The sequence below is a fragment of the Spinacia oleracea genome, chromosome 4 (genome assembly GCF_020520425.1).
Source record: "Spinacia oleracea cultivar Varoflay chromosome 4, BTI_SOV_V1, whole genome shotgun sequence".
Lineage (NCBI taxonomy): Eukaryota > Viridiplantae > Streptophyta > Magnoliopsida > Caryophyllales > Amaranthaceae > Spinacia > Spinacia oleracea.
Genome location: NC_079490.1, coordinates 137,649,897 through 137,676,109, shown reverse-complemented (window position 1 = coordinate 137,676,109; position 26,213 = coordinate 137,649,897). Strand labels below are relative to the sequence as shown.

The 26,213-nt window shown below is 36.5% G+C and overlaps 1 protein-coding gene across 1 annotated transcript; it reads left to right on the top strand.

Annotated features, from left to right (window-relative positions):
* The first annotated feature begins 500 nt into the window (after positions 1-500).
* LOC110791026 (uncharacterized) lies at positions 501-5,384 on the top strand. Its single transcript, XM_056842303.1, has 7 exons — positions 501-719; positions 3,224-3,362; positions 3,475-3,493; positions 4,104-4,146; positions 4,256-4,879; positions 4,978-5,070; positions 5,160-5,384. Exons 1-7 carry the CDS (start codon positions 501-503, stop codon positions 5,382-5,384), a joined length of 1,362 nt encoding a protein of 453 aa, XP_056698281.1.
* Positions 5,385-26,213: the final 20,829 nt, after the last annotated feature.

The following is a 26,213-nucleotide window of genomic DNA, read 5'->3' as shown; positions in this document are numbered from 1 at the left end:
AATACCTAACAGCCCCGTAATTCTGGACCTTGTAAGTATAAAACAGGTCCTCAACCCGGAATAGCATGTCCAATTTGACCGGCCAGTTGGTCAACCAGATGCATTACTCGCCAAACTTGCGGCATCAATTGCGTCGGCGGCACCGCCGGGGTTTTCAGAACCCCCCTCACCAGCAGCGTGAAAGGGTAAGTATACCCAATTCTGAAAGGGTACTCATAAAAGCACAGCCAGCCGTTCGATGTCCAGTCGGCCCGTTCATCAGGCTGCGGCAATCGAATCACCGCCGACGGAGGGAAGCCACATTCTTCCCTAAGCGCCGCCACGTCTTGTTTCCCCCAAGTGGCCGGCCGAGCATTTTTCTTATCCAAGATGTGGGTAGGGCTAAAAATCGACCCTTCGTCCAAATCCCACTCTATCACTACCTTTTTGTTCTTCGCACGGGTGGATTTTGTTCCCATCCTCTGCGACATAAAGGAATTTGAAAGGGAAAAGGAGAGAAGATGGAAGAGGAGCAGTTACCTGAGGAAGAGAGAGAGAGAGAAAGGTACCGGTTGTTCTTTCAAGAAGTGAGAAGAGAGAGAGTGAGAAAGCGTGTGAAAGTGGTTGAACGGGCAAGAGTATTTATGGGCATAGATGGGCGGTTGGTCTCTCTAAGGATCATTATTACATTAACGCCGTCAGCATTGGGAGGAACAAGAGGTAGTTTCCACCCTTTTCTCGTAAAACCCTTTCTCCTTTTAAACTTCCCGGAATAAATTCAAAATGGGTTTTGGGGACAATTGTTAGGGGGAAAATACCCTCTTGGTGACGTGGTCAAACATGACAAGTGGAGCATATGTGGCTGCCAGCAAGGCGTGACAAAGCACCCTTCTATCTTGCTCTCAACGGTTGAAGGAAAGGCAACGGTTACGGACCGTTCCTAAAGCAAGCCGTTAATACCTATTTATTACCCAATTATGTACATTTATGTTTGTACGTTACACTTATAATGCCTATAAAATGGCTCATCTAGGTTAGTTTGTACACACGAAATACTAAGTAATAATAATACTCTCATTCTATGCTTTTACGACTTACTCTCGTTACTCTAAGTTATCTTGCTCAATCGATTGTTAGCACCATTATCAAGGCAAGTTCGTCTTTAAGTAGAATTTTCCCAAAATAGTAGATATTATTCATCGCGGGTACAACCGTACAATATTCATCACTGTGATAAACTTCGTTAGATCAAATACAAGTATGTGAAGGAGGAAACCTAAACCGATCATACAAGCTTGATTCTATTCTAAAATCAATCATTAATAGATAGAGTAATATATATGTTAATCTTATACGAATTATATACTCCCTCCGTCCCGGAATACTTGACCTGTTTTTCTTATCGGGCCGTCCCTTAATACTTGACTTGTTTCTAAAAATGGAAATATTCTAACAATATTATATTATTTCTCACTCCACCCCTATTAACCCACCTACCCCCTACTCCATGCAAAAAATAATTAAAAATTCAACCCCTACTCTCCTCAACCCCACCCCTTTACACATTTCCCACTAACAACATTAAAATAATACCCCACTATCAACTACTACCTATTAAATTAAATAAGTCAATTCAATTCTCTTAAACTCTGTGCCGGTCAAACCGGGTCGAGTATTCCGGAACGGAGGGAGTATTAATGATTTTATCTCTTCTTCTTTTTCAATATCATGAAACAACTAGTCTAGACTCGTATGCATGTGAGTTTTTTTTTAATAACATAACTCTTATATGTAAGCCACCTTTAGTATGATAATAGATTAGTTTTTGGCTTGGGCAAATGTTTCGGGCTTGGATAACTTTAATTATGCCTATTTGCAAATTTTAAAAAAAAAAGTTATAATTAACTTATACGCTTATTAAGTTATTGATTTTATCATCACTTATTATATTCATTTGTAAAAAAAATACTTGTATCATGACATAGGCAAGTGGATAAATTACTAGTATTTGAATCAAGTGGTAATCCACATGGAATGACATGTGTCGAATTAAAGGAGAAGATCGTCATATGACATGGTACGTAGACTTTCTTATAAACACTTTTTAATAGATTACTAGTTTTTTGGCCCGGCCGATACCCCTAGTTACTACATTAATAACATCTACAATTTACTTATATATTTTTTTTTGCAATGATAACATGAAACATGTAATAGCTTAGTGGTAAAAGATTCATTGTTTAAATTCAAGGTCAAGAGTTCAAATCTTACTCAAACCAGAAACGTATGACTCATAAACAGAGCGTCACGTGTCTCGTAAAATTTCTTATACACATTTTTTAATATATAGTATAGATTATAGATATGAACAATGTAAACATCTCACTTTCTTCTCCTATAATTTGATTGTAGCATGCATGAATAATTGTTACTTTGAACTATTTTCTCTATTTCAAAAATATTTGTTGTCAAAATTTTTTGCCCATCAACATCTAGTGAAAGTATAAAATAATTGTAAGAGTTAGTACATAGTACTTCGTAATAAATATTCATTATTCCAATTTATATATTTACGTGGAGAAAAAATCATAACAAATAGTTGACTAAGATTGGAAAACTTCTACCTTACATCTTGCTGGTCTCATATTCGAGAATTATGATGCAAAATTTTTGTACGTATATCTCCTTGTAAAGTTGATGACATGTCTTGCAAATTTTTGTATGACTTTGAAAAATGTCTAGGGAAATTATATAAACTTCGTAATAAATATTCATTATTCCAATTTATATATTTACGTAGAGAAAAAATCATAACAAATAGTTGACTAAGATGGGAAAACTTCTACCTTACATCTTGCTGGTCTTATATTTGAGACTTATGATGCAAAATTTTTGTACGTACATTCCTTGTAAAGTTGATGACATGTCTTGTAAATTTTTGTACGACTTTGAATATATGAGTATAGATTGTGATCTTTAGCAGTACCGAGTTGCGAACAAGAGGTTGTCTAAAACGATACTGGGTATACCATAACAATGGTATACTAGGGACAAGAAGGTAATTGTAAGTGGAGTAAAGGTGGGTGGCCCACCCTTAATCACCACTTCAGATATTTTGCAACTTCTCTCTCTAAAATTCTGTTCCAAAATTTGAATTTCAAAATTTTTTTTGACTTTTCAATTTATCTTTAATTTGTATTTTATAATTTGCTGATTATTAATTTAATGTTATGTAAAAAATCAGGTGATGGTTTCATTTTTACTGTTTCTTTCCAAAATACGGTTCTTTAGTCTTCTTCCTCCTTGCGTGCTCTCCCGCTCAATTGATCTCCCTCCAAATTCTCCGTCAAGAACTGCCCAAATTCTCAGTCTCTCGTTAGAAGGTTAGCCACTTCGTGACCGGTTTCCAATTCATACAGTCCAAAAAGGGTGTTTGCCAGGGCGATTATATTTGGTGATATTTGTTAACTAAGGAACTTCTGAATTACTTTCCAGGTGAAGTTAATTTATTTCTGTATGAATTGTTCTTTAGTTCTTGTTTTGGTAATATTTTTTGTATTCACAGTTTTTTGGGGCTGATTTGATTTTTAGGGTTTCACCATTTTGTTTGACAATTGTGTTGCTGATGAATTGAAAGTGAATTTTTTTCACAATTATGTTCTAATTACTTGAAGTAGCTCTTGTTAATGGAAATTTAAGTGTATATTTAATTTAGTGATGAAGTAGCTATTTTTATGGAATTTTCATATTTGGGGTTAATTTGTGGTTAATTTGTGGTTATTATGCGAATTCTATACTGTGATGTTTGTTGTTGAATTACTTTCCAAGTCGAATTAAGTAATTTGATAAGCCTTCGTTTAGGTAAAGTTAAACTGATATGAAGGGGTGCCTGATTAATTTTTAATTCGTGTGATGGCATGCTTTTAAAACTACCTTTGTTTGTTTGATTGTTGTTTGGTACTTGATCTGGTACCAAATGGAAAATATTACATATTTTGATACATTTAGGTAAAGGATATATGATTTGGTATTTTCTTTGGAACCAAACCTAAATTATCAATGTGTTTGGTACTGTTATATCGAAGGTATGCATGGTATAATGATTGGTAAAATTGTATTTGTAGGATGGTTATCAAGGGACAAAGTGGTAGCAGCAGCAAACCTAGGGTGAGTGTCACTGCTCTTTTTATGAGTGTATCGTATTTGCTGATAATTGATAGTATGTATATTGTTATACGTTTATTAACAAGATATGTATTTCAATATTATTTTTAAGGAAAATCGCGTGGAAGTTGCTCGGAATAGTAAGCTAAAGGGCAAAGACCCTGTCGTCGATGAAGAAATGGAAGAAGATGAGGAAGGGCGATCGCTGTCTGGGGATGACAGTGAAGAATCTGTTTTTGACGGGGATGCATATGAAGATGTTGAAGATGATGAATATGAGGATGAGATATATGAGGACGAAGAATTCGAGGATGAATTATGCCAGAGAACAGTGAAACGTGCGCCAAAGAAAAGGCAATCTGCTAAAAGCAGGAGGGTTATTTCATACGATGAAGTAGAGGAGGAAGAAGATATAGAAGACGAAGACGGTGAATATATGGATGGTGGGTATGAAGATGAAGGAGAGGATGTTGTTGTTCGCGTTCAGAAAAGAGGGAAGAGTTGGAAGGAGGTCGGGCAGAATGCTTTGAAGAAGAAGGCACATCTGCAGATGATGCGGAAGAGGCGTAGAGAGGATTATGATGATGTTGACGAGGGAAGGAGACCTGTGAAGAAGACGATACTTCCTGCGACTAAGCAGATGGGTAGGAAGTTTGATGAAACAGGGGTAGCAAAAGGAAAGCCCCCTGCAAAACAGAAGGCAATCAGAGGGAATAACAGGAGGATGTTTGTGCGGGTATATAATTTTGAAATTTATTCATTGTTTTTAAGGATTTTTATGGTATAATAATGTTTTTTCTACGTAGTTGATGCTAATGTTTTTTTCATGTTTAGGTACCGATTCCCAAACATCCTATGTCTAGGGGTGAGTATGCGAAGTTTCACGGCGTGGTAGTTGCTACTCAGCGGGCTAATTGTGGCCGGAAGGTACTATTGATCCTTTATTTAAAGATGAATTGTGTATTTTGATTAGGTTTTGTCAGTTAATTTATTTTTACTTAAACTATTATGTGTAGCAACCAAGCGTTATCTGTCGCACGGATGCATTTTCTAAGATTATTGCTGCTTTTGATGAGTCAAGGAGAAGTTGCGTTAGGAAAATGGGTTTCGGGGGGATGTTGGATTTGAAAATATCCAAGCTACCTAGGAAGCTGTGCTACTGGCTGATGTCCCGGTTGGATGGGGGTAACAGTTACCTTGTTGGAGGGGACGGCCATGTGTTGAGTAATATAGTGTTTTGATGATTATGAACAAATGATGATTATCTAACTAATGTGTGTATTGTTTAGATGTGCATGAACAAGTAATGAAGGTTAATAAAGATCATTTAGTTGGAAATTTCTGAAGATATATACAAGAAGAAGTGAAGTTCCTGAAAGGAACTCAAGAAGTGAAGGGAACTTTAGAAGAGAAATCTAATTATATAAGTATACCATTAGACTTAGAGTTTGTGTCCTTAACTACTGCATACTTGTTTATTAGTTTGGTTTTCTTCATCTTGCTTGTATTGGTTGTCATCACTGACTTTATGGTTTTGATGACAACTAGCAAACGACTAACCTATGTTTGAGTTTCAATATGTATACGAAACAAATATAGGTTTGATGAAGAAACAAACATGAAGAGTTCAAGTCAATAAATCAAGTATCCAAGCTGCAACAAAGTTCTTCAAAGGAACACAAACAGATCAGTTCCTCAGCAGATCCTACGAGGAACAACGAGTATAAAGTTCCTGAGTAGGAACAAGCATGGAGAAGTTCCAGAGGCGGAACTATCAACATGAGGCTCTTGAGTTGGAGCATCATGAAGCATGAAGAAGAAAATAAGAGTTTATTTTCTAGGATTCATGTAAGTATGTAGAAACTTGAATAATTGAGGAACACGGTGCCAAAAGGAACTTGTCGGAACTTATGAGAAATAACGTCAGTTTATCTTCCTAGAATACTCCTAGTTTTAAGGTAATTTTAAGTGTCAATAACGTGGCTTTTAACACTCCTAGTTGTTAGGGATTTACCTTTGACTTTGAGTATTTATCTCCTAGTAAAACTCTGTTTATTTATGTTTTTAAAATAAAAGATAATTTTTATAAAATCTTATTTTAGTTAGGATTCTGATTTTTATATCATATATTTATTTATTTATTATTTAAAATTCGTTTTTAATAATGTCCTATTCATTCTAGGATTTGTTTTGAATATCTTTTGTAGTTTAATGTGTTTAAAATTTTATTTTTAATAAATAAAAAATAATTAATCTTTTTGTAAAATAAAATCTGATTGTTAGTTATTTTATTTTAATAAAATTTATTTTTCTATTTTATTAAAATCAGATTTAAAAGGTTTTGTTTTAGAAAATTAAAATCATTGTTTTACGTTGTTTTGGAAAAACTACATTAGTGGAGAAATAATAGGAGATCATGGAAAACCTGATTATGCTTAGCCCTAACTCCATGATTTTCTCTACTGACTAAAGTCATGGGATCATGCCTAAATTGAAGGGCTTAGTGGTTGTTAGTGGAGAAGATTATGGAGAAAGTGGTTGAGGTTTCTTCCTCTATAAAAGGAGAGCTTTCTCATTCATTCAAGAGTGTCTGACTTGCGTTGTCATTCCAAAAAGGGTCTGGTTTATGTGGAATAATTTTACAGAAATTATATTTTGTTTTCCACGTTTTTAGAGTCAGTTCCTACAGTTCAAAGTTCCTGACAGTTCCGAGTTCCTTTACAGTTATTCACTCTCTACATATTAGAGTTTAATCAATTATCAAATGTCTATATTTTAAGAGTTGTTCAAGGGTTGAGTGAGCTCTTGTAATGGGTAATTTGTCAAGGGTTTGAGTGAATTCTTGTATAAGTTTTGGGCAGGAACTTGAGTGAGTTCCTGATGTGTATGGGGTAGGAACTTGAGTGAGTTCCTGTTGTATTTGGGGAGGCTTTGAGTGAAGTCTATGAGAGAGAAGCTGATAGGCTTTGAGTGAAGCAAAAGAGTCAAGAGAGACTTCTAGGGAAGTCAGTGAAAGCGTAGTTGTTTGAGGAACAACTATTGGAACTTGAGTTCGTAGAGGAACTCAAGTAATGCCCGAGTTCCTTATAGGTTTGTAACTGAGTTGTTGCCCTATAGTGAAAAGAGTTTAAGTTGAAATCCCTAGTGGGTCGAGGTTTTCTTTCTAGTTGGGCGTAGAAAGTTTCCTCGTAAAATCTCTCTTGCATTGTTTCTCTACTTGCTTAAAGTTTCTTTATAATTCCGCAAAATTGGCTAGAAAGTTCCATACTACAATTCACCCCCCCTCTTGTAGTGTTCCATCCGAATAACAATTGGTATCAGAGCCGGAACTCGCTGATAAGCAGGAAACCCTGCTGAGTTAAGTTCCTGGAAGGAGGAACAATTACAAGAAACTTGATGAAAGGAACTCGATCCTACCCATTCAAAGGAACAAGGCAGATCTGACTTTTATTGTTGAATAAAAGTCAGTCAAGGTATAACTGGCGATCTTCTAAGGTAAATATCTATTCCTTTAGACCTTCTTTGTGTGCATACATTAATTTATTGCGTGTTCCTTGCATTGTTTCTAATGGAACTTCTGTTTTGTTTTGATTTAAAATTGAATTTGAAAAATCTAAAATCTATATTTAATAAATGATTTTTCAATTTATTTTTTCAAACTTCAGTACATTAAATTTATTTCAAGGAAACGTATTTTGAAAATGCATATATGTGGAACTCGGAGTTTTTAATTTTTAGGCAACAAAATATCCTACTTATTTTTTCTCTGCCTAAAAACTATTATTTTATATGCTTCATGAATATATTGAATATCATTTATATGAAGGCATATTGTATCTTGGTATTAGTTGTTGTGTTGATTAATTTCTTAACAGTTACTACTAACAAGAAGGGACCCAAATCTGTTGGGTTCCCTCGACAAAGAAATTGGTACAGGAACAAACAAATGTGCACATTAATATGTCAGAGTTCCTGTTAATTTAAGTTCTACATTGAGGAACTCGCTGGATCATTGTTGACCCACGAGTTATACTTAGGAACTCACGAAGGTGCGACATTATAAAAATACATTACATCATCTCCCCACATCCGAACAAGGATCAAAATCCGAAGAGAAACTTTCGAATAAAGGAACTCATTTCAGCACCATTCCAAGGAACAGATAAAGGCTGCAACGAAAAGATCCTTAATGATACAGTTAAGGTAAACATCTAATTTTTGAGATCTTTATATGCATACGCTATTTATTTAAATCAAGTTCCTAACAACGTTTTATGAAAATTGTTCAAATATATTTTAAAATTTGTTTAATCGATTTTGGATTGTCTCAAATATGTTTTTGTGAGACAAATTTCAGATTCTAAAACTGATTTTGCATTCATGCATTATTTGAATGGTTCAAGGAACAAGACAAAGGAACAATGCATATAGCCACTCTTGGAACTTGGTTTCCCTGCAAAGGAAACTTTATTCTTTGGGCTGCATAATTTAATGTTATATCATTTTATTGTCCAAATAACGGATTTTTCATGTATTATGAGTATATTGAATATTTATTATATGTATGCATGTTAAATCTTAGATCTAGCAGTTTAAAATAATCATTTTCTAAGATGCTACTGCTAAAAAGAAAGGAACTGAAATTATGTCAGGTTCCCAAGACCATGAATTGTTTACAGGTCTGTTAGTATACAATTTTTGTATACTTTAATCTTCTAAATTATGCTACCTAAATATATTTACTACTAATGCATGATTTTGGAAGGTAGTAGAAGCGAAATTATTTTTACAGGTTTATAACTCATGATTGAGTGTGTGTATGAGGTAAAGGAACAACATCAGAACTACACCAAGAAAAAATGAGTTGGAAATCCATTAGATTCGTTGGAACAGTGAAGAGGAACTCAGGCTCGGAACTTGGAACTTAAGATGTAAACTAGTTCCAGTTCCACCAACATGTAAGTTCCTTTCAAATATGATGGGTCATATCAACGAATCAACTCACATGAACTATATAATTGGAAGTCACTTTGAACATCTCAAAGGAACTCAATCATGTGAAATGTTAGTAAGGTTGTTCCCTCATTTTACTTGTGTTAATTAATGTTGAATATTTTTTTGATAACCTGTTTCCCTTAAATTGTTGTGCAAACTAACCTTATTTGTGTCATAGGTTTTATTTTGAAATTTAATATTTATAAAATGCATAATAATAAGTTCCATTGATCAAAGGAACTCTTCCTAAGATCTGGTGGAACAATCAACAAACTCAAGGTTACAGTAACTTGATAAATGGTACATAAACTATTTGACATTAAATTTATGGTGTCAAAGTTTTTCATGTACAAGTTCTTGATTCTTGTTAACCTAAGTTCAATGGAACAAAATATATGTTTCATGTTTCTTTCGTGAAGTAAATTTTCCAGGAACATTATATGTTGTTATTATGTTTGAGTATATATTTATTTAGACTAACTTGCTAATCATAAATTTGCACAAAAGTATTACACTTGAGTTTTATTTTTTTTCCAAATTACTCATATTAAAATAGCTCAAGATGGACAATTTTCATGAATACCATAGGAACATGTTCTAGCTTACTTGAAACATGAAAAATGAGGTGGCTCCAACTAAGGGGGAACACCTCGTTATATCTCGACAACGATTGTTCTATGAGAGAAAATTCACTATATTGTTTGGTTCTACCTACAATGGTTGTAACTTTGGACAACTAAAAAGATCAACTCGATCAATCAATATCATGCAACAAGTTCCACTACTTCTCTAGTAGTAGAGAAATTGCCAATTTCAGTCATCGAGTTCCTATGTGCACTACAACTTTCATTTAATCAATTTATCAATGACATCGGCAACGGAACTCGGAGAAGGTTGGTTCTTGAAAGGAACAACCAGTAAAAAAGGTATTGATTTTTAGGAGACTCTCACTCCATTAGCTTGCTTATAAGGTAATTATGTATAATTTTATGTTGATGCACATATGGGACTTAGGTTGTTCCAAACAGAATATGACTTCTTTTTGCCTATAAGGAACAATGTCAAGTTCCTTCTTGAAAAATGATTTTAAAATTACTATTTTTTGTTTTCAAGAGAAACTGATTCATTAGTATATATATTTACAATGATATATATACATAAGTGTAGATCCTAACGAATTTTTTTAAAGGGTTCATGAGCATAAGTGTTTATATTAACATGATGAAGGAACTTTTGAAGAATGATTGACAATATTCGAGTGTAAGTGAAAGTTTCCATAAGATATGAGGGCATCAAGATGATGGAACTAGCACTCAAGGAACTCGAACATAAATTCATCAAAATTAGTCCAGCACCTCAAAGTAATCATACACATGATAAAAAATTATATAAGGTACATTTTTCTTATTCATATCATATCATGTTTTAATGTGTTATATTGTTTACTTATTAATTTAATTGTACAAGTCTTGAAATGCATTATGTGATTATGCTTTCCTTATGATTTCATCTATTCATGGACTGTTTAGAGGATCAATACTTAATGAAGCAATGACATGAGCATAACCTAGTCTTTTCTATGAGTTTTGTTGATTTGGAACTCCTATACATATTTAGATAAGGCAATTATGTATGCTTAAAGTAAATGTGTCGCAGTTATATTTTGTGCTGTAAAAGGCATACTCACTTGCCCAAAGAGTATTAGAGGTCTCATAATAGAACTATATGGATGCTATCAAACAAAAAAATCCTAAGTTGCCAAAGAAACAATGGAAGAAACATTGATGGAACTAGGCAAGTAGATTCCCATAAAAATAGTTCTTTATCTTGCTTAATATTGTCAGAGGGAACAAACCTATATTTTAACCAACTTCCACTTATCCACACCATATGTATTTGAAGAACAACAGCTTTCCACAAGACTGGTTTGTGTGTTCGTGATTGGGTTGAGCATTATACTACATTCGCAAAGAGTGTTCTATTGTGCCGAGCCATTAGCATTATTCTACAACCTTTGGGTTGTGTGTCCGTGCTAAGTACAATCATACTCTACAATCCAGTATTGTATCTCTACGTTGTATTCTTTATTCCTATCATTAACATTTCATAACTTCGAAGATCCTTATTTCCAAAATTATCATTCCACTCATATCCCGACACTTCAAATATACTACTTCCCACGAGCTCTAAGTTAATATTCATTGATTTGTATGGTTTGATGATACATAAAGAGTTATAAATGGATGGATACATTTTGAGGGGGAAGTTTGTGGAAGAAGTGAGAAGCAAGTTTATTATACTTTATCAATTGATATTTCGAGGGAAATCATTAGATGGAGCTACACTTACAAGCTCCAAAATGAAGAGAGGAATGGTAAGAAACTCTGGGGGAATAAGAGAGGAACAAATGTAAATGATTCATATTTGGTGGTGGAACTCAAGTATGTATGAATATATTTTCTCTTTACTGTTGTACTTAAAAACTCTAGGAAAGTGCCACAACGTGTAATGACACCCTTGTTTCAAAAAAAAAAAGGTATGATGAAAAAAAAAATGAAAAAAAAAAGAAAAAGAAAAAGAAAAACAAGGGTGATCAAATCCTTATTATTTCCTAGATGACATATGATTCTGAAGACGTTTACTCATGGAATCAGTTGAAAGGGGAACATAAACAAAAATTGAAAGAACTTGATGAAATACGTTCAAGTTCCTTTTATCAGTGTGTTTCTCAAGGAAAGTTGGTGGTTGAAGAGAAGTGAACTTGATTGGTACATATCATGGTGAACGTGTGTTATGTTTAGAAGAAATTTCAAGATTGTGAGGTAAAGTGATAAACTCTAATGATTGTTAAGAACCTCACTTTGAAAACCTAACTATAGAGCACACTATCTATCTCAAAGTTCCCTCTATTCAAATTGTTCCATAAATTTCTCTCATACTTCTTTGAGCCCGATATTACAATATCATACTCTCTTAATCCATTTTTGACTTTCAAATTTGATCTATGCTTGACTTTAATTTATTATTTGTCAAGTTCCTTCAGTAATTTTAAAGTTGGATCTTTGGATTGTGAATTGGAAATTCGTGTAGCATATGCATCCTAAGTTTGAAAATTGAGCATCTTGAGACTTTTAGGACTAACAAGTGTTTAACCTTTATGGTGGTAATTGTGGCATATAGCAATATGTATATATGATTTACCTAAAGCAAATATGTGTAAGAATGTCCTTTTCGATAATGACAAAAGGGGGAAGATTATGTATAATGCTTATTGTCTAATATAGTCAAGTCTAAATCCTCTTATGCATGACTTGTTCAATAGTTTCCAGTCTGTATTATTAAGGGGGAATTAATGTAAATCTTTAATGTCTAATTTGCGATAAGCATCATTTGTTTGTCATCATCAAAAAGGGGGAATATTGTTGAGTAATATAGTGTTTTGATGATTATGAACAAATGATGATTATCTAACTAATGTGTGTATTGTTTAGATGTGCATGAACAAGTAATGAAGGTTAATAAAGATCATTTAGTTGGAAATTTCTGAAGATATATACAAGAAGAAGTGAAGTTCCTGAAAGGAACTCAAGAAGTGAAGGGAACTTCAGAAGAGAAGTCTAATTATATAAGTATACCATTAGACTTAGATTTTGTGTCCTTAACTACTGCATACTTGTTTATTAGTTTGGTTTTCTTCATCTTGCTTGTATTGGTTGTCATCACTGACTTTATGGTTTTGATGACAACTAGCAAACGACTAACCTATGTTTGAGTTTCAATATGTATACGAAACAAATATAGGTTTGATGAAGAAACAAACATGAAGAGTTCAAGTCAATAAATCAAGTATCCAAGCTGCAACAAAGTTCTTCAAAGGAACACAAACAGATCAGTTCCTCAGCAGATCCTACGAGGAACAACGAGTATAAAGTTCCTGAGTAGGAACAAGCATGGAGAAGTTCCAGAGGCGGAACTATCAACATGAGGCTCTTGAGTTGGAGCATCATGAAGCATGAAGAAGAAAATAAGAGTTTATTTTCTAGGATTCATGTAAGTATGTAGAAACTTGAATAATTGAGGAACACGGTGCCAAAAGGAACTTGTCGGAACTTATGAGAAATAACGTCAGTTTATCTTCCTAGAATACTCCTAGTTTTAAGGTAATTTTAAGTGTCAATAACGTGGCTTTTAACACTCCTAGTTGTTAGGGATTTACCTTTGACTTTGAGTATTTATCTCCTAGTAAAACTCTATTTATTTATATTTTTAAAATAAAAGATAATTTTTATAAAATCTTATTTTAGTTAGGATTCTGATTTTTATATCATATATTTATTTATTTATTATTTAAAATTCGTTTTTAATAATGTCCTATTCATTCTAGGATTTGTTTTGAATATCTTTTGTAGTTTAATGTGTTTAAAATTTTATTTTTAATAAATAAAAAATAATTAATCTTTTTGTAAAATAAAATCTGATTGTTAGTTATTTTATTTTAATAAAATTTATTTTTCTATTTTATTAAAATCAGATTTAAAAGGTTTTGTTTTAGAAAATTAAAATCATTGTTTTACGTTGTTTTGGAAAAACTACATTAGTGGAGAAATAATAGGAGATCATGGAAAACCTGATTATGCTTAGCCCTAACTCCATGATTTTCTCTACTGACTAAAGTCATGGGATCATGCCTAAATTGAAGGGCATAGTGGTTGTTAGTGGAGAAGATTATGGAGAAAGTGGTTGAGGTTTCTTCCTCTATAAAAGGAGAGCTTTCTCATTCATTCAAGAGTGTCTGACTTGCGTTGTCATTCCAAAAAGGGTCTGGTTTATGTGGAATAATTTTACAGAAATTATATTTTGTTTTCCACGTTTTTAGAGTCAGTTCCTACAGTTCAAAGTTCCTGACAGTTCCGAGTTCCTTTACAGTTATTCACTCTCTACATATTAGAGTTTAATCAATTATCAAATGTCTATATTTTAAGAGTTGTTCAAGGGTTGAGTGAGCTCTTGTAATGGGTAATTTGTCAAGGGTTTGAGTGAATTCTTGTATAAGTTTTGGGCAGGAACTTGAGTGAGTTCCTGATGTGTATGGGGTAGGAACTTGAGTGAGTTCCTGTTGTATTTGGGGAGGCTTTGAGTGAAGTCTATGAGAGAGAAGCTGATAGGCTTTGAGTGAAGCAAAAGAGTCAAGAGAGACTTCTAGGGAAGTCAGTGAGAGCGTAGTTGTTTGAGGAACAACTATTGGAACTTGAGTTCGTAGAGGAACTCAAGTAATGCCCGAGTTCCTTATAGGTTTGTAACTGAGTTGTTGCCCTATAGTGAAAAGAGTTTAAGTTGAAATCCCTAGTGGGTCGAGGTTTTCTTTCTAGTTGGGCGTAGAAAGTTTCCTCGTAAAATCTCTCTTGCATTGTTTCTCTACTTGCTTAAAGTTTCTTTATAATTCCGCAAAATTGGCTAGAAAGTTCCATACTACAATTCACCCCCCCTCTTGTAGTGTTCCATCCGAATAACACCATGTGTTGCCGATAACTGCTTCCCATTGGGAATATGTATTCGGATTCCAGAACAGCGGTCTTCCGGTGCCAGTGAAGGAGTCTGATCTTCCTCCAGGCACCCTTAAAGCGATGGCCCTCAAGTATGGTGAAAAGAATACATCAACCTCAAAGAGCACAATAATCATAGCAAAATCTGCAAAGGAATTGGCAGGGCCGGTTGACGGTGAAGGAAAGATAAAGCCCCTGGCTAATCAGCGTGATAGGGCCTTGTTCATGGAAATTTTCATGATTGTGTTGCTGGGGCAGATTTTATGTCCTTCTACCGATGGGGGTAACATGTCTTTAAAATTGCTAGGTGCAGTTTCCGTGGCAAAGAATGCATCACTGTACAATTGGTGTGAGTTTTGTCACACATGGCTTTTAGTCTACGGAGACGCCTGTCAGCGGAAGATAGACCATCAGGGGTATGCCGCTGGGACTGGTGGTTGTGTGTTGTTTTTGCTGGTGCGTCTATCTTACTGAAATATTTAATGTTTTAAATTATATAAAAGGTTAATACTGTTATTGTTGTGGTGTTAGTATCCTGTCTTATATTACAGTGCCTTATCTGAAAGTGGATTTGTTTTACAGATTTTCTACCTAGACCATATATGCAGGCATCCTGTGAGATGGGATGAGTTTCCCAGGATCAAAGTCTGGACACAGGAGGAAGTGGATGAGGCCAAGAATCGGGATAGGAAAGCGAGTGAAGATTATGGAAGGATTACGGTGGGTAACTGGTTGTTAGTCGGTCGTATTTGTCATATTAAATTTTGTATTATCTAATCTGACTGAAATCTATTCCTTTTATAATCTTTCCAGACTGTTGATGTTGTGTACGGGGATCCTCATCCCCTTTACGGCAGGGAGGGTAGACGGTCTCCCGCAGTAGAGGTTGCTGAGATGGTAGCACAGATGACTTCTTCAGAATGGAGACGCACCCTAGCTCAGGAGGTCACAGAGATGGTATGGGAAGTTAAACGATTTCCTCAATTTTATGTTGATGTTCGTGATTAATAGCCATAAATGTTTTAGGGTTTCAAATAGTACTCATAAATGTCTTTAGGTGTACCATATGAATGATATTGATGTTGTTTGGTACTCTTTGTAGTGGGATAATTTTCAAATATTGAGTGTTAGTGATAAACAGGCATATATGTTTAACTAGTAAAAAATAGTACTCACCAAGGTCTGGAGGAGTCATGTCTGTGTGTATGAATTACTTTACCTTTTTTTCTGTTTAGGTTATGGGGCAGCTTGCTCCATTATTGCTAGATCGTCGGGGCGTATCCCGTGAAAGAGGAATGAGGTCATATCATGCTACCGATCATTTGACGATAGATGTTGATGGTGTGGCTATGCCGTTGGACAAGTCTGTCAATAAGGTGCTTACAGAGTTGGATGCCGATGACGATTCCGATGTGGAGTTGCAACCGTCTGATGGGGGACGTGTATTTTTGGGCCCTCATGGGAGTGTGCCAGTTATGAATCCCCTAGACCCGGTCAGCCACGGTGATGTACCTTTGGTCCACACTGCTGATGATGTTGGTGTAGTAGCAATTGACCCAGAAACAAGCAAGCACCCGGTCGACCAGACACATCAGCACGGACAGGTTCAAGCTGGTGACGGGCCACTTCCAGATGGAATGTCATCGGAGAAGGTGGGACAGCTGGGTGTAGTTGAAGACAAAGAGGATGGTGAAGACAATGGTGAGGAGAATGTTGAGGAGCCGGAAGAGCAGGATGGTGGCGTCAAGGATGGGGGGCCGAATAATAGGGATGATGACGATGATGAGGGACCGGCTAATGGTCCTGTGCAAGGAACGGTTGCAGCATCGCCCTTGGAGAACATCGCTCAAGAGAACCCCTCTGAAGATAAGAACAGTGAAGAGAACACCAGTCAAGATAACCCCACTGAAGGGAACACCACTGATGAGAATCTCCAAACTGATGACCAAGAACGACCACGGGAGAAATTGATCCTAAGGATTCCGAGAACAAACCCAAAAACACGCTATCGGCAGACGCGAGTACGAATGAAAAAACTTGAGAGTGACGTAGTAGCTTATGTGGAGTCATACAATCCTAAAGGGAAAGAGCAGTACGTTCTACAACTTTTACTCATGTAACACTTAAGTACGTTGTATACACTAATGTACGTTGTACATTTATGTAATGATAATCACTTGTATCTATATTTTATGTTTGCAGGGGGGCCATGCTTATCGAGTGTGATGGTAATGATGCAAATCGGATGATGTGCTACTCGGTTGTGCGTCCTAGGGAGTACGTGCATTCCCAGTACGTTCGGGCCGTTGCAAACATATACAACAGGGAATGGGCTCTGGAATACCCAACGAATTCTCGCAGAATCATGCTGGACTCCTCATTTGCGGTATGTTCTCCTAATATTCACCATTAATGAAATCAATAAAGTAAGCGTACGAGGTTGCTTAGTTATTTTGTTGTTGTGCTTTACAGTATCAGAAATTAAAGACGAGGGAAACATATGCTGGTCTGCTGAAGAAGTGGTCCACCCCTCTCCAGAAGATTGTGTCAGCTGATATATCTGTGGTAAGTCTAATTAGTCTTTTTACTCCATGTTTATATGTCTGATTATATGCCAACAACATGTGTCTGACTATTTTCGGACTAATAACTGAGTGATGAGGCCGTATTTTAAGGATTTGGAAATAAGTTCCTACATGCCTTTTACTTTGAATGATTGCTCTCTATTTGCTCAGTTCGGGATCTGTCTTCTTTTTGAGGAACGTCCTTGTACAATTTGTTATTTTAGTTTTTGGTGTATTAATTGTCCGCGACACACAGGTATGCGATTTGTAAGAATTTGTAATTATCATGTCCAGGTCTATGTTCCAGTTGTGGACAACGGACATTGGTGGTGTGTTGCTTTTGCACTGAAAGACCAGAAGATATGGTTCATTGACAGCATGTATACTAATCCTGCTTCCGAGCATTCTGGGGATGTTAAAAAATTGGTATCTAATCATGTGATATGTAGTTTTTAATTAGTTTTTACTTAACCTGGTTTGGTGGGAGTTTAAGAACATTGACTTCACTCATTTTATTGTACTAACATAATACGGTCTCCTCATTCCAGATAGCAGCTGTGGAGTTCGTTCTACATTGGAGGGACACGCAGTATAATGCAGCTCTTGTTTGGAAGTTGAAGCAAATGCATACTTGGCCCTTGGACTCCATTAGCTTCCCTGACTACAACGACAAGTACTGTTTATGCTACCTTTTAATCGTCGAGTAACCACCTTAAGTCTTACTGATATGTTTTGTTTGGCTTTGTAGTCATGCGTGTGGAATAGTAATGCTTATGGCTATCCAGGAAAGTGCAAGGGCATTTACAAAGACGATGCAAGTGGTAAGTCCTCTACTACTGTAACTGTAAGTGCTATACCCCCACATTATAAACTTACAGTTGTCTTTTCAAACTTGTTTTGGGACAGGGGGACATCAATGTAGCTCGGAAGGCACTGTTTTTGTCTCACTTGAATTCAGATTTCAACTCCTGCCGCCCGCTTCTTCCCCAAATCGTTGCAACCCACTGCCCAGTTCGTTGATGTTTGGTCGTGCTTCATCTGCTAACGTTTAGGGTTTTTAACCGAGAAAACAATTGCACACTTATCTGGTCAATATTTGAAATGTGATTAACGCGTGAACTAAATCATAGTTGTTGTCTTTTGATACTCACATTATTCCTAGGAGATGGGATTCATTGCTTGCAGGTATGTTTTGTAAGTTTTGTGGTATGCTTTGTATCGTGCATTAAAGATTTACAATACGAGTTTGGTACGTGTTGTGGTACTTAATAGGTTGTTTGGTACCGTTATTAGAAAAGTTTGGGTACAATCTACGAGTTTGGCACAGCCTGAACTTTGTTCCGGCTTTGCATGGTACCAAGCATAAATTTAGTACCAAACAAGATCATATATGTACCACACGAACATTAGTAATTGTTGCTACAAAAGTTGGATGATTAAGAGTTAGAAAAAATAGTACGCAAACACGGTGACCTCAGTAATCAAAATTTGCGGTGTTTATGAATTTAGTCAATAACTACTTTTCATTTCAGCAGTGTTTATTGTTATAAAGGATAAAAAGGTTATATCAAGTCCTAAGTCAGGTCCGACCCGTTCGACAGGCTGGTTAATTCGGTATCAAGTTCGGTAGTTGGGTTTTTATTGTGGTTAATTCTCGTTAATTTGAATTTGAAAATTGAAAAATTTGATCTTGTGTATTGTTTGTAGAGTAATCTGGAATCAACACATAAACATATGTTTAAACTAACCAAATCACACTTTTACATTCACACTAACCAAATCAAAGGAAATATTATGCTGAAGGAGGATGTCAAACACACAGGATAATTAAAAAAATAACTAAAGCAATACATTTGTGAAATATGAAACAATCACACAGCTAACACTATGGCATTGAAATAATAGTATGCAAATGGCCAGACTTCCAGGACATTACATGCCACCACACTGAATCCTCCAACTGTAGTTTGCATTCCCCACACTTGTGTCGAAATTATTGAAATCAATGTCACTCGGTACATTAAGTAGTGGTTCCCTAGGGTTCAAGGTATTTGACCCTTCCCTCCACAGGTCACAGACGCACTTATATTTAAACCTTGTGTAAGTGCCATTTGTTTCTTTGTACTCTAGGGTTTCATAGTATCGAAAATTAAGGGTACGTACTCTTTCGGTGAATTTCCAATCAAAGTCGGGGCGGTAGTATTGATTGATCAATTCCATGGCCCACTTCTTGCATGCGAACACTGAATTAGCCCTAGTTGGCTTGTCCATCTTAGACCATATGACACCCATTATATTAGCATCTCCGGCAACAATTTCGACGCTCTTGGACTTCGCACATCCGTGTTGGTTTGGTTCAACCACCGCATAGCCATACTTTTCCGCGAGGTCGATCTCGAATTGTTGTATGAGGTCGTGTTTGCGAGCAGTTTTGTGTTGTTCCGTATAATCGAAACGGTAACGGTGGTTAGGACAGACTCTGGGGTAATAATTTGGCGGAATTTCCATTTTCTCGAATGAAATGCTTTGTGAAGACAATAAAGTTTATGGAAATGCTTTGTGAAGACATTGAAGTTTATGGAAATAACCCTCACACGAAGTGTTCTTTATAGAGCGCCTGTTTTAACCGTCACGTAACTGCCACCTTATCCATTTAATAAAAAAAAACACCCATATTTCGTTATGCTAACCTTACACTATTCCTTTAATTTGAAAAAATTATACCGTTGGTACCTCTGTCGCAATATAAACAGTACCAAACATGTGTTGTTCATTGGTTTGGTACTACTTTACTCAATGGTACCATATGCCTACGGAATAAGGGTGATCGTAGACCATTCGACGAAATTATAACATGACCTTTGAAACTGTTAGTGTTATTTGTCGTTCGTTATTGAAAACCTAACTACCATTATACAAATTTTAAAAAAATACTTCATTTTAGCAATCATAGTTATTAAACCAAATCACACCGTTACATTACAATAACATAATCTAAAGGAGGATGACAAACACACCAAATCACACTTCACACTAGGGCATTTAAATAAAATTAAGCAAAACATAAGATGAAAAGAAAACAATCACACACCTAAAACTATGACATTGAAATAACAGAACGAAAATGGGTAGAGAATTCCAATTCCAAGACATTACATGGCACCACACTGAATCCTCCAATTGTAGTTTGCATTGTTCCCACTTTGATCGAAATTATTGAAATCAATGTCACTTGGTACATTGAGCAGCGTTTCCCTAGGGTAGAAGAGATTTGATGCTTCCTTCCACAGGTCACAGACGCACTTATATTTAATCCTTGTGTAAGTGCCATTTGTTTCTTTGTACTCTAGGATCTCATAGTATCCAAAATTAACGGTACGTACTCTTTCGGAGAATCTGCAGTCGAAGTTGGGGCGGTAGTATTGATTGATCAGTTCCATGGCCCACTTCTTGCATGCGAACACTGAATTAGCCCTAGTTGGCTTGTCCATCTTAGACCATATGATACCCATTACATTCTCATCTCCTGCAACAATATCGACGCTCGTGGGCTGTTCATCACCGTGTTGGTCTGGTGCAACCACCGCATTGCCGTACTTTTCCGCGAGGTCGATCTCGAATTCTTGTATGAGATCTGGTTTGCGAGCAGTTTTGTGTTGTGCGACATGATCATAACGGTAATGGTGGTTAGGGCAGACGTTGGGGTATGCATTTGGTGGAATTTCCATTTTGCAAATGAAATGCTTTGTTGTGAAGAGATGTGAAGAGAGAATGAAGTTTTTGAATATCTCCCTCATACTAAGTGTTATTTATAGAGGATTTGATGTAACGGTCACAAAACTGCCACCTCTTCGGTTTTATATTATTTAGATAATCAACCGTCACAATATAGATAATCAACCGTCACAATATACTCACACTTACTGACGCCAACATTTACACTTAAGAAACCTTATATCTTCTTCAAACTTTATATCTTCTTCAAACTGCTGACCTTTGTTGTCAGTTATGATATTCAATTCGCGCGATTTTCAACCAAATACCCTTTAATATTTCAGCTTTATTAAAGACCCCCAAAGAAATTACCAGACAGCGTCCCTTCGTTACACTAAATGTTGACGAAAAAATAGGATTGTCGAGTATTAAGTAGCCCGTATGAAAATTTAGCGTAGTCGAGTACAAAGGCGTTTATCGAAAATTACAATAAAATTACCCACAAATGGTAATTACACAATATGGTTCATTAAATAGTTGCAAACACTTAACATACTTGCAATCACTTATCATAAGACACACTTACACACATCTGCGAAGCCTAATTTCATAAACAGAAAGACGCACTAACATTACACAGTTGTACACAATGACATCAATTTTTAAAATAACATTTACAACTTACACTGCGTCACACTAACTTACTATTAATATGTACTACTTATAATGCTTCACACCTTACTTTAGCAAACATACGGAATTGCGTTAACGAAGGGAATAATCAGTCTCACGGAGCAAGCGTAGGGGACTTGATACGCTCAATTCCTATATTAAGATCAATCACCCTTTGTTCTGCATCGTCATATTGCTCAATGATTTCTTTCATATGTTCACAATGATCCCCATGACCACCGATACGCAGCGCCTGGTGTAGCGATGTAAGGAAATGACGTTGCATGGATTTGAGTCGATGTATATGTTCTTTGCAATTTCGTATCCCATTCTCCATTACCTTGTTCATTTCATCAACGCCTTGCTCCACATCGTCATACCTCTGTAGCAAATCTTTGAAAAGGGTCTCAGCCCGATTATTCCCTTCCCACCTCATTCTTATCATTGTTGATTTATGCAGTCACGTTGAGTTATTTTCGCTTCCTTGATTTGTTGCACCTTTGCATTAATTTCTTCCATGGCACGTTCTTCCGCCGTGGGTCTATGAGGGACGCCAGACCATCTTGAGTTTGCGGACGATGCCATTTTATTATCGTATTTCTCCAATACATGCACTCTATAAACGTGAAAGTGTTCTCCTATTTATAGAAGACAATCCCTGGGTCCGTCCTTATCCAAATAATGTGGAAATGAATAACTACCTTTATTATTATAATGAAACCGCCTTTCTATATGTAACTACCCATCGGGGGTATGGTGCGCAATACCCGCCTACAAAACTTAAAAACTACCACGCCAAGTTTGTCATTGTTTTATCCCCATGAAGTACCATTCCCAAGGTTATGCTGTCTCAACCTCCTAAATACAGAGTCCCAAACAATCCACACTCTCAACGATTGTTTATTAACTAAACCTTTTGTATAACACATATATGTTTCATGTATTTATGGTCCAGGTGTGATACGGAGTATTTATAAGTGTGTATATAAATAACTTTGTATTGTTTTGTTTGAGTACATACCGGTTTAAAAAGTATACGGGAATATATCATCGTATACCAAACCTAGGTAATTGGTAGTTTGGGGTTCCAAACGTAAAGATTTGAAGTTCATTTACTAACTTACGTAAAAACGTTGGGAAATGTGAGTCACATTAATTACTTTCAACCACTGTAAGTAATGGCTATCAACTACCTGTTCTAGTATAACTTCATTTAATCTTCTCCCTTTATACAAACTTATAGCCATAAGTGTTTTCCCCCTCACTCAAAAGCCAATTTCTCATTACTACCTTTTAGCATGAAGAAACTGAAGTCGATTTCGAGTAGGGTTGCGCAAAACCAGGTCTCTGGGACTTGCCAAAATTACCTTTCACATCCAAATTGCGTTTTTTATTTCAATCCACCAAAATCAACAAACGTCCCTGAGTTGGAATACAACAACACCTCGTACTACGTCGACATGGAAGACTTACAAATGCTTTTTCCGTTAGATGAAGCAATTAAGACGGACTTGAATTTTCAAGTTAATGCTGTCATGGACAAATTGCCGTACACCCATGAAAATTTCCCTTGTGCCATCATGGCAACAACTGAAGGGAATGCTGCTGCAGCTCACCGTCCTTTAATCAGAGACCAACCGCACATGCATTTGGGCTTCTGGAGGTTTCTCGACTGGTGCTCCAACCAACTGAGGGATTAACTTGACTGGAAGTTGTACCCAATGGAGCTTCTTGCAGTCGTTGACCCCGTCCCAGACATAGATGTCCAGGATCTACCAATTTATAACATCCCCGCCTTCGACGCACACATTTTCATTGCATCCTACTCAGACACTATTCACATTATGAGGGCGGAGGATTTTTTCTATAGCCTAAATGTCAGAGTGAGCCGGCGATTTTTTTGGGGCATGTCTCGTGCTTACACAGACATTTCTGTTGAGGGACAAAAGAAATTCGAGGGGGTACCAAATACGATCCCACGCGGTTTGATTGTGTCAATATGGAACGCTAAGTCCATGACAAGGCCATCATTCAAGGCGACATTCTTGGAACTGTTTGCAACCCACCACCCGGCTCTGTTGATTGTTACTGAAGCCATGATAAGCGACGAACACTGTCAGGAACTGATAACTACCCTACCAGGAAAGTACGAGAGTGCAGTGTTCGATAACATAGATCAGTGTGGAGGGGTGGTTCTTATGTGGCGCGTTAACGATCTATTCGTATCTTACAAAGAAGATGATTCCACGGCAGAAAGCGGGTTGTTCAACTTCACATTTGAGGTAAAAAGCGTACAACATCCCCCTTTTTACATACTCTACTTAGATTAAATGCCCTTTGAAACGACATTGATGACCTTTACATGAAATTTGACCTTAATCTGAGAGTTTAGTACCGTAATAAGGTCGAAAAGGGTTCCATTCCCGTGCATGTAGTTGTACCTTTCTACTACTTTTCTTAATAACTTTTACGAATGTGGTACCAAACACAAACTACACTAGTATCATCTTTGCAATCCACCTTAATATTTCTGGACACTTTTAGATTGTGCGATGGCCTCTCCAAATTAATGTTGTGGGTAGGTAGCTAAGTAAGTACAAGAGTATATAAGTTCAAATGAGGACGCACCCAATTATATTCAATACGTTTCCTAATTCGACGTCTACTATGTAACTCATACTTATAATTTTGTGTACAGCCGGTGGTTTACGTGTCAAGAAATAAAAAAGTAGCCCGTTCGTCGGAGTTGGGTCTATGAAGATGGCAAGGATTGAGGGTGAGTCAACTACAACAATTATAAACAACTAGGGTTCTTATTATATTGGTTTGTATTCGTAGTCGGCTATATTCTTATAATCAGTGTTGTGTAAGCTGAAGAATTAAATTCCTTAAGTGTTGTATTATGATATATAATGTTAGAATTTGTATTAAATTGAACAAGGTTTATTTATTATTAATGCTAGACTATCATGACAAATGTAATGTTAATAACATATTAATTGTGAACTCATATAAATTCACATAAAGTACGAATTGGCTATTTGGTACTACCGTGTGTACCAAATACCGATTACATAGTCCAAATACAGTCTTAGGGCCTTACTGAAAACGACCAAAAAATACAAGCTTTTGGGAGAATTTTGCAAACCTCCTAGGGCTAAATTAATAACACTTTCAGAATAAAAAACATAAACTTACCGAGGACACACCGATTACGTAATGTTTGTGTATCCCAAACCGCATCATTTGGTACCCATATTAGCGAAGTGTGGGTACCAATTAGCATCAAATTTCTTCACTTGCGTCGCTGTTAGAACTATCGTACTCATCAGCTGAGTCAGGGTGAAAGTACACCATGTCCTCGTCGTGATAATATATCTTAGAACATCTCGAAGCGTAGGCCAGTTCCATCTGCTGCTCGTAATGAGCAGGGTAGTTATGCGTAGAGTAAAAAGGGTTTTCAAGGAGTAAATCCAACTCACTCATCGTCTCCAACCCATTCAGATCTATCATTTCGTTCTTGAAATGGAGGTAGTTGTCTTCATCGTAAGAGAGGTAGTAAAAAAGATCCTCGTTTCCGAAATTCATCCACTCGAACGTGGTCTCCCTTTCTTTGAAACCCATGTATTTCCGACCAAGCACTAGTAGGCCGAATGGACCCGACTCTGTCTCATGTACCTGTAACCTGTAATTGACCTCATCCAACCACCCTTTCAAGGGCTTGAACATCTCAAAGAGTTTGACAAGGTAGCGGTAGAAAAGATCATTTTCCATGCACTTAAGGATGATTTTTTTAAGTTTGTTCAGGTTAAAACTAAAAGCCATCTTATACGAATCTAGTAAGTAATATAAAAAACAGTACGCCTCTTTCCTGAAGCGTCTTGCACTAACTATCTTGAGAGGTGTGAGGTACGGCCATTTAGGGTTGAAGTCTATTCCACCTATGGCTTCATCCCCGTTCCTGGACACAGCTGCCAGAAGGTGGGGGAAGACAAGGCTGTCAGCCCTTTTACGTACCGTGTGGATCCCGACGACGTCCTTTACGTCGCGTTGGCCGGAATCAGCCATGACCTTTAACACTTCGTCACTATCCATTACCTTGGCCTTTCCCTTCTCCCTGGCTGTATACCTCCTAGTCCTTGGTGTTTCTTCCTGTTCAGCTGCCTTGCCTTTTCCATGACTGCAAATATATTTACACAAATGTACCATACCAAGCGATTTAGTACACACTCCGTATTAGTAAAGTACGATCGACATTAATAAACTAAAATAAATAGATGTCAATGGTGTAATATAAACATAAACACAACAAAAAAGCCGTATTTATCACATATTTGTCTTTAACAGAACAAGGTCATACATTAGCAGAAGTTACCTTTTATTTTCTTTCCGAGTAGGACCACCCGCCATGACTGGAAGTAGTTTCTTGTTAAATCTCTATAGAAAGTTGGATGCAAAATGAAATAAAACCTAGGAATGCCTCATTTTAATTATAGAAGTACGGGATAAGGAATGCAACAATGAATGATTACCTTTGTTGGTGGTTGGGATTTAAGTCCAAGTACAACTTTAGTAAAGGGTA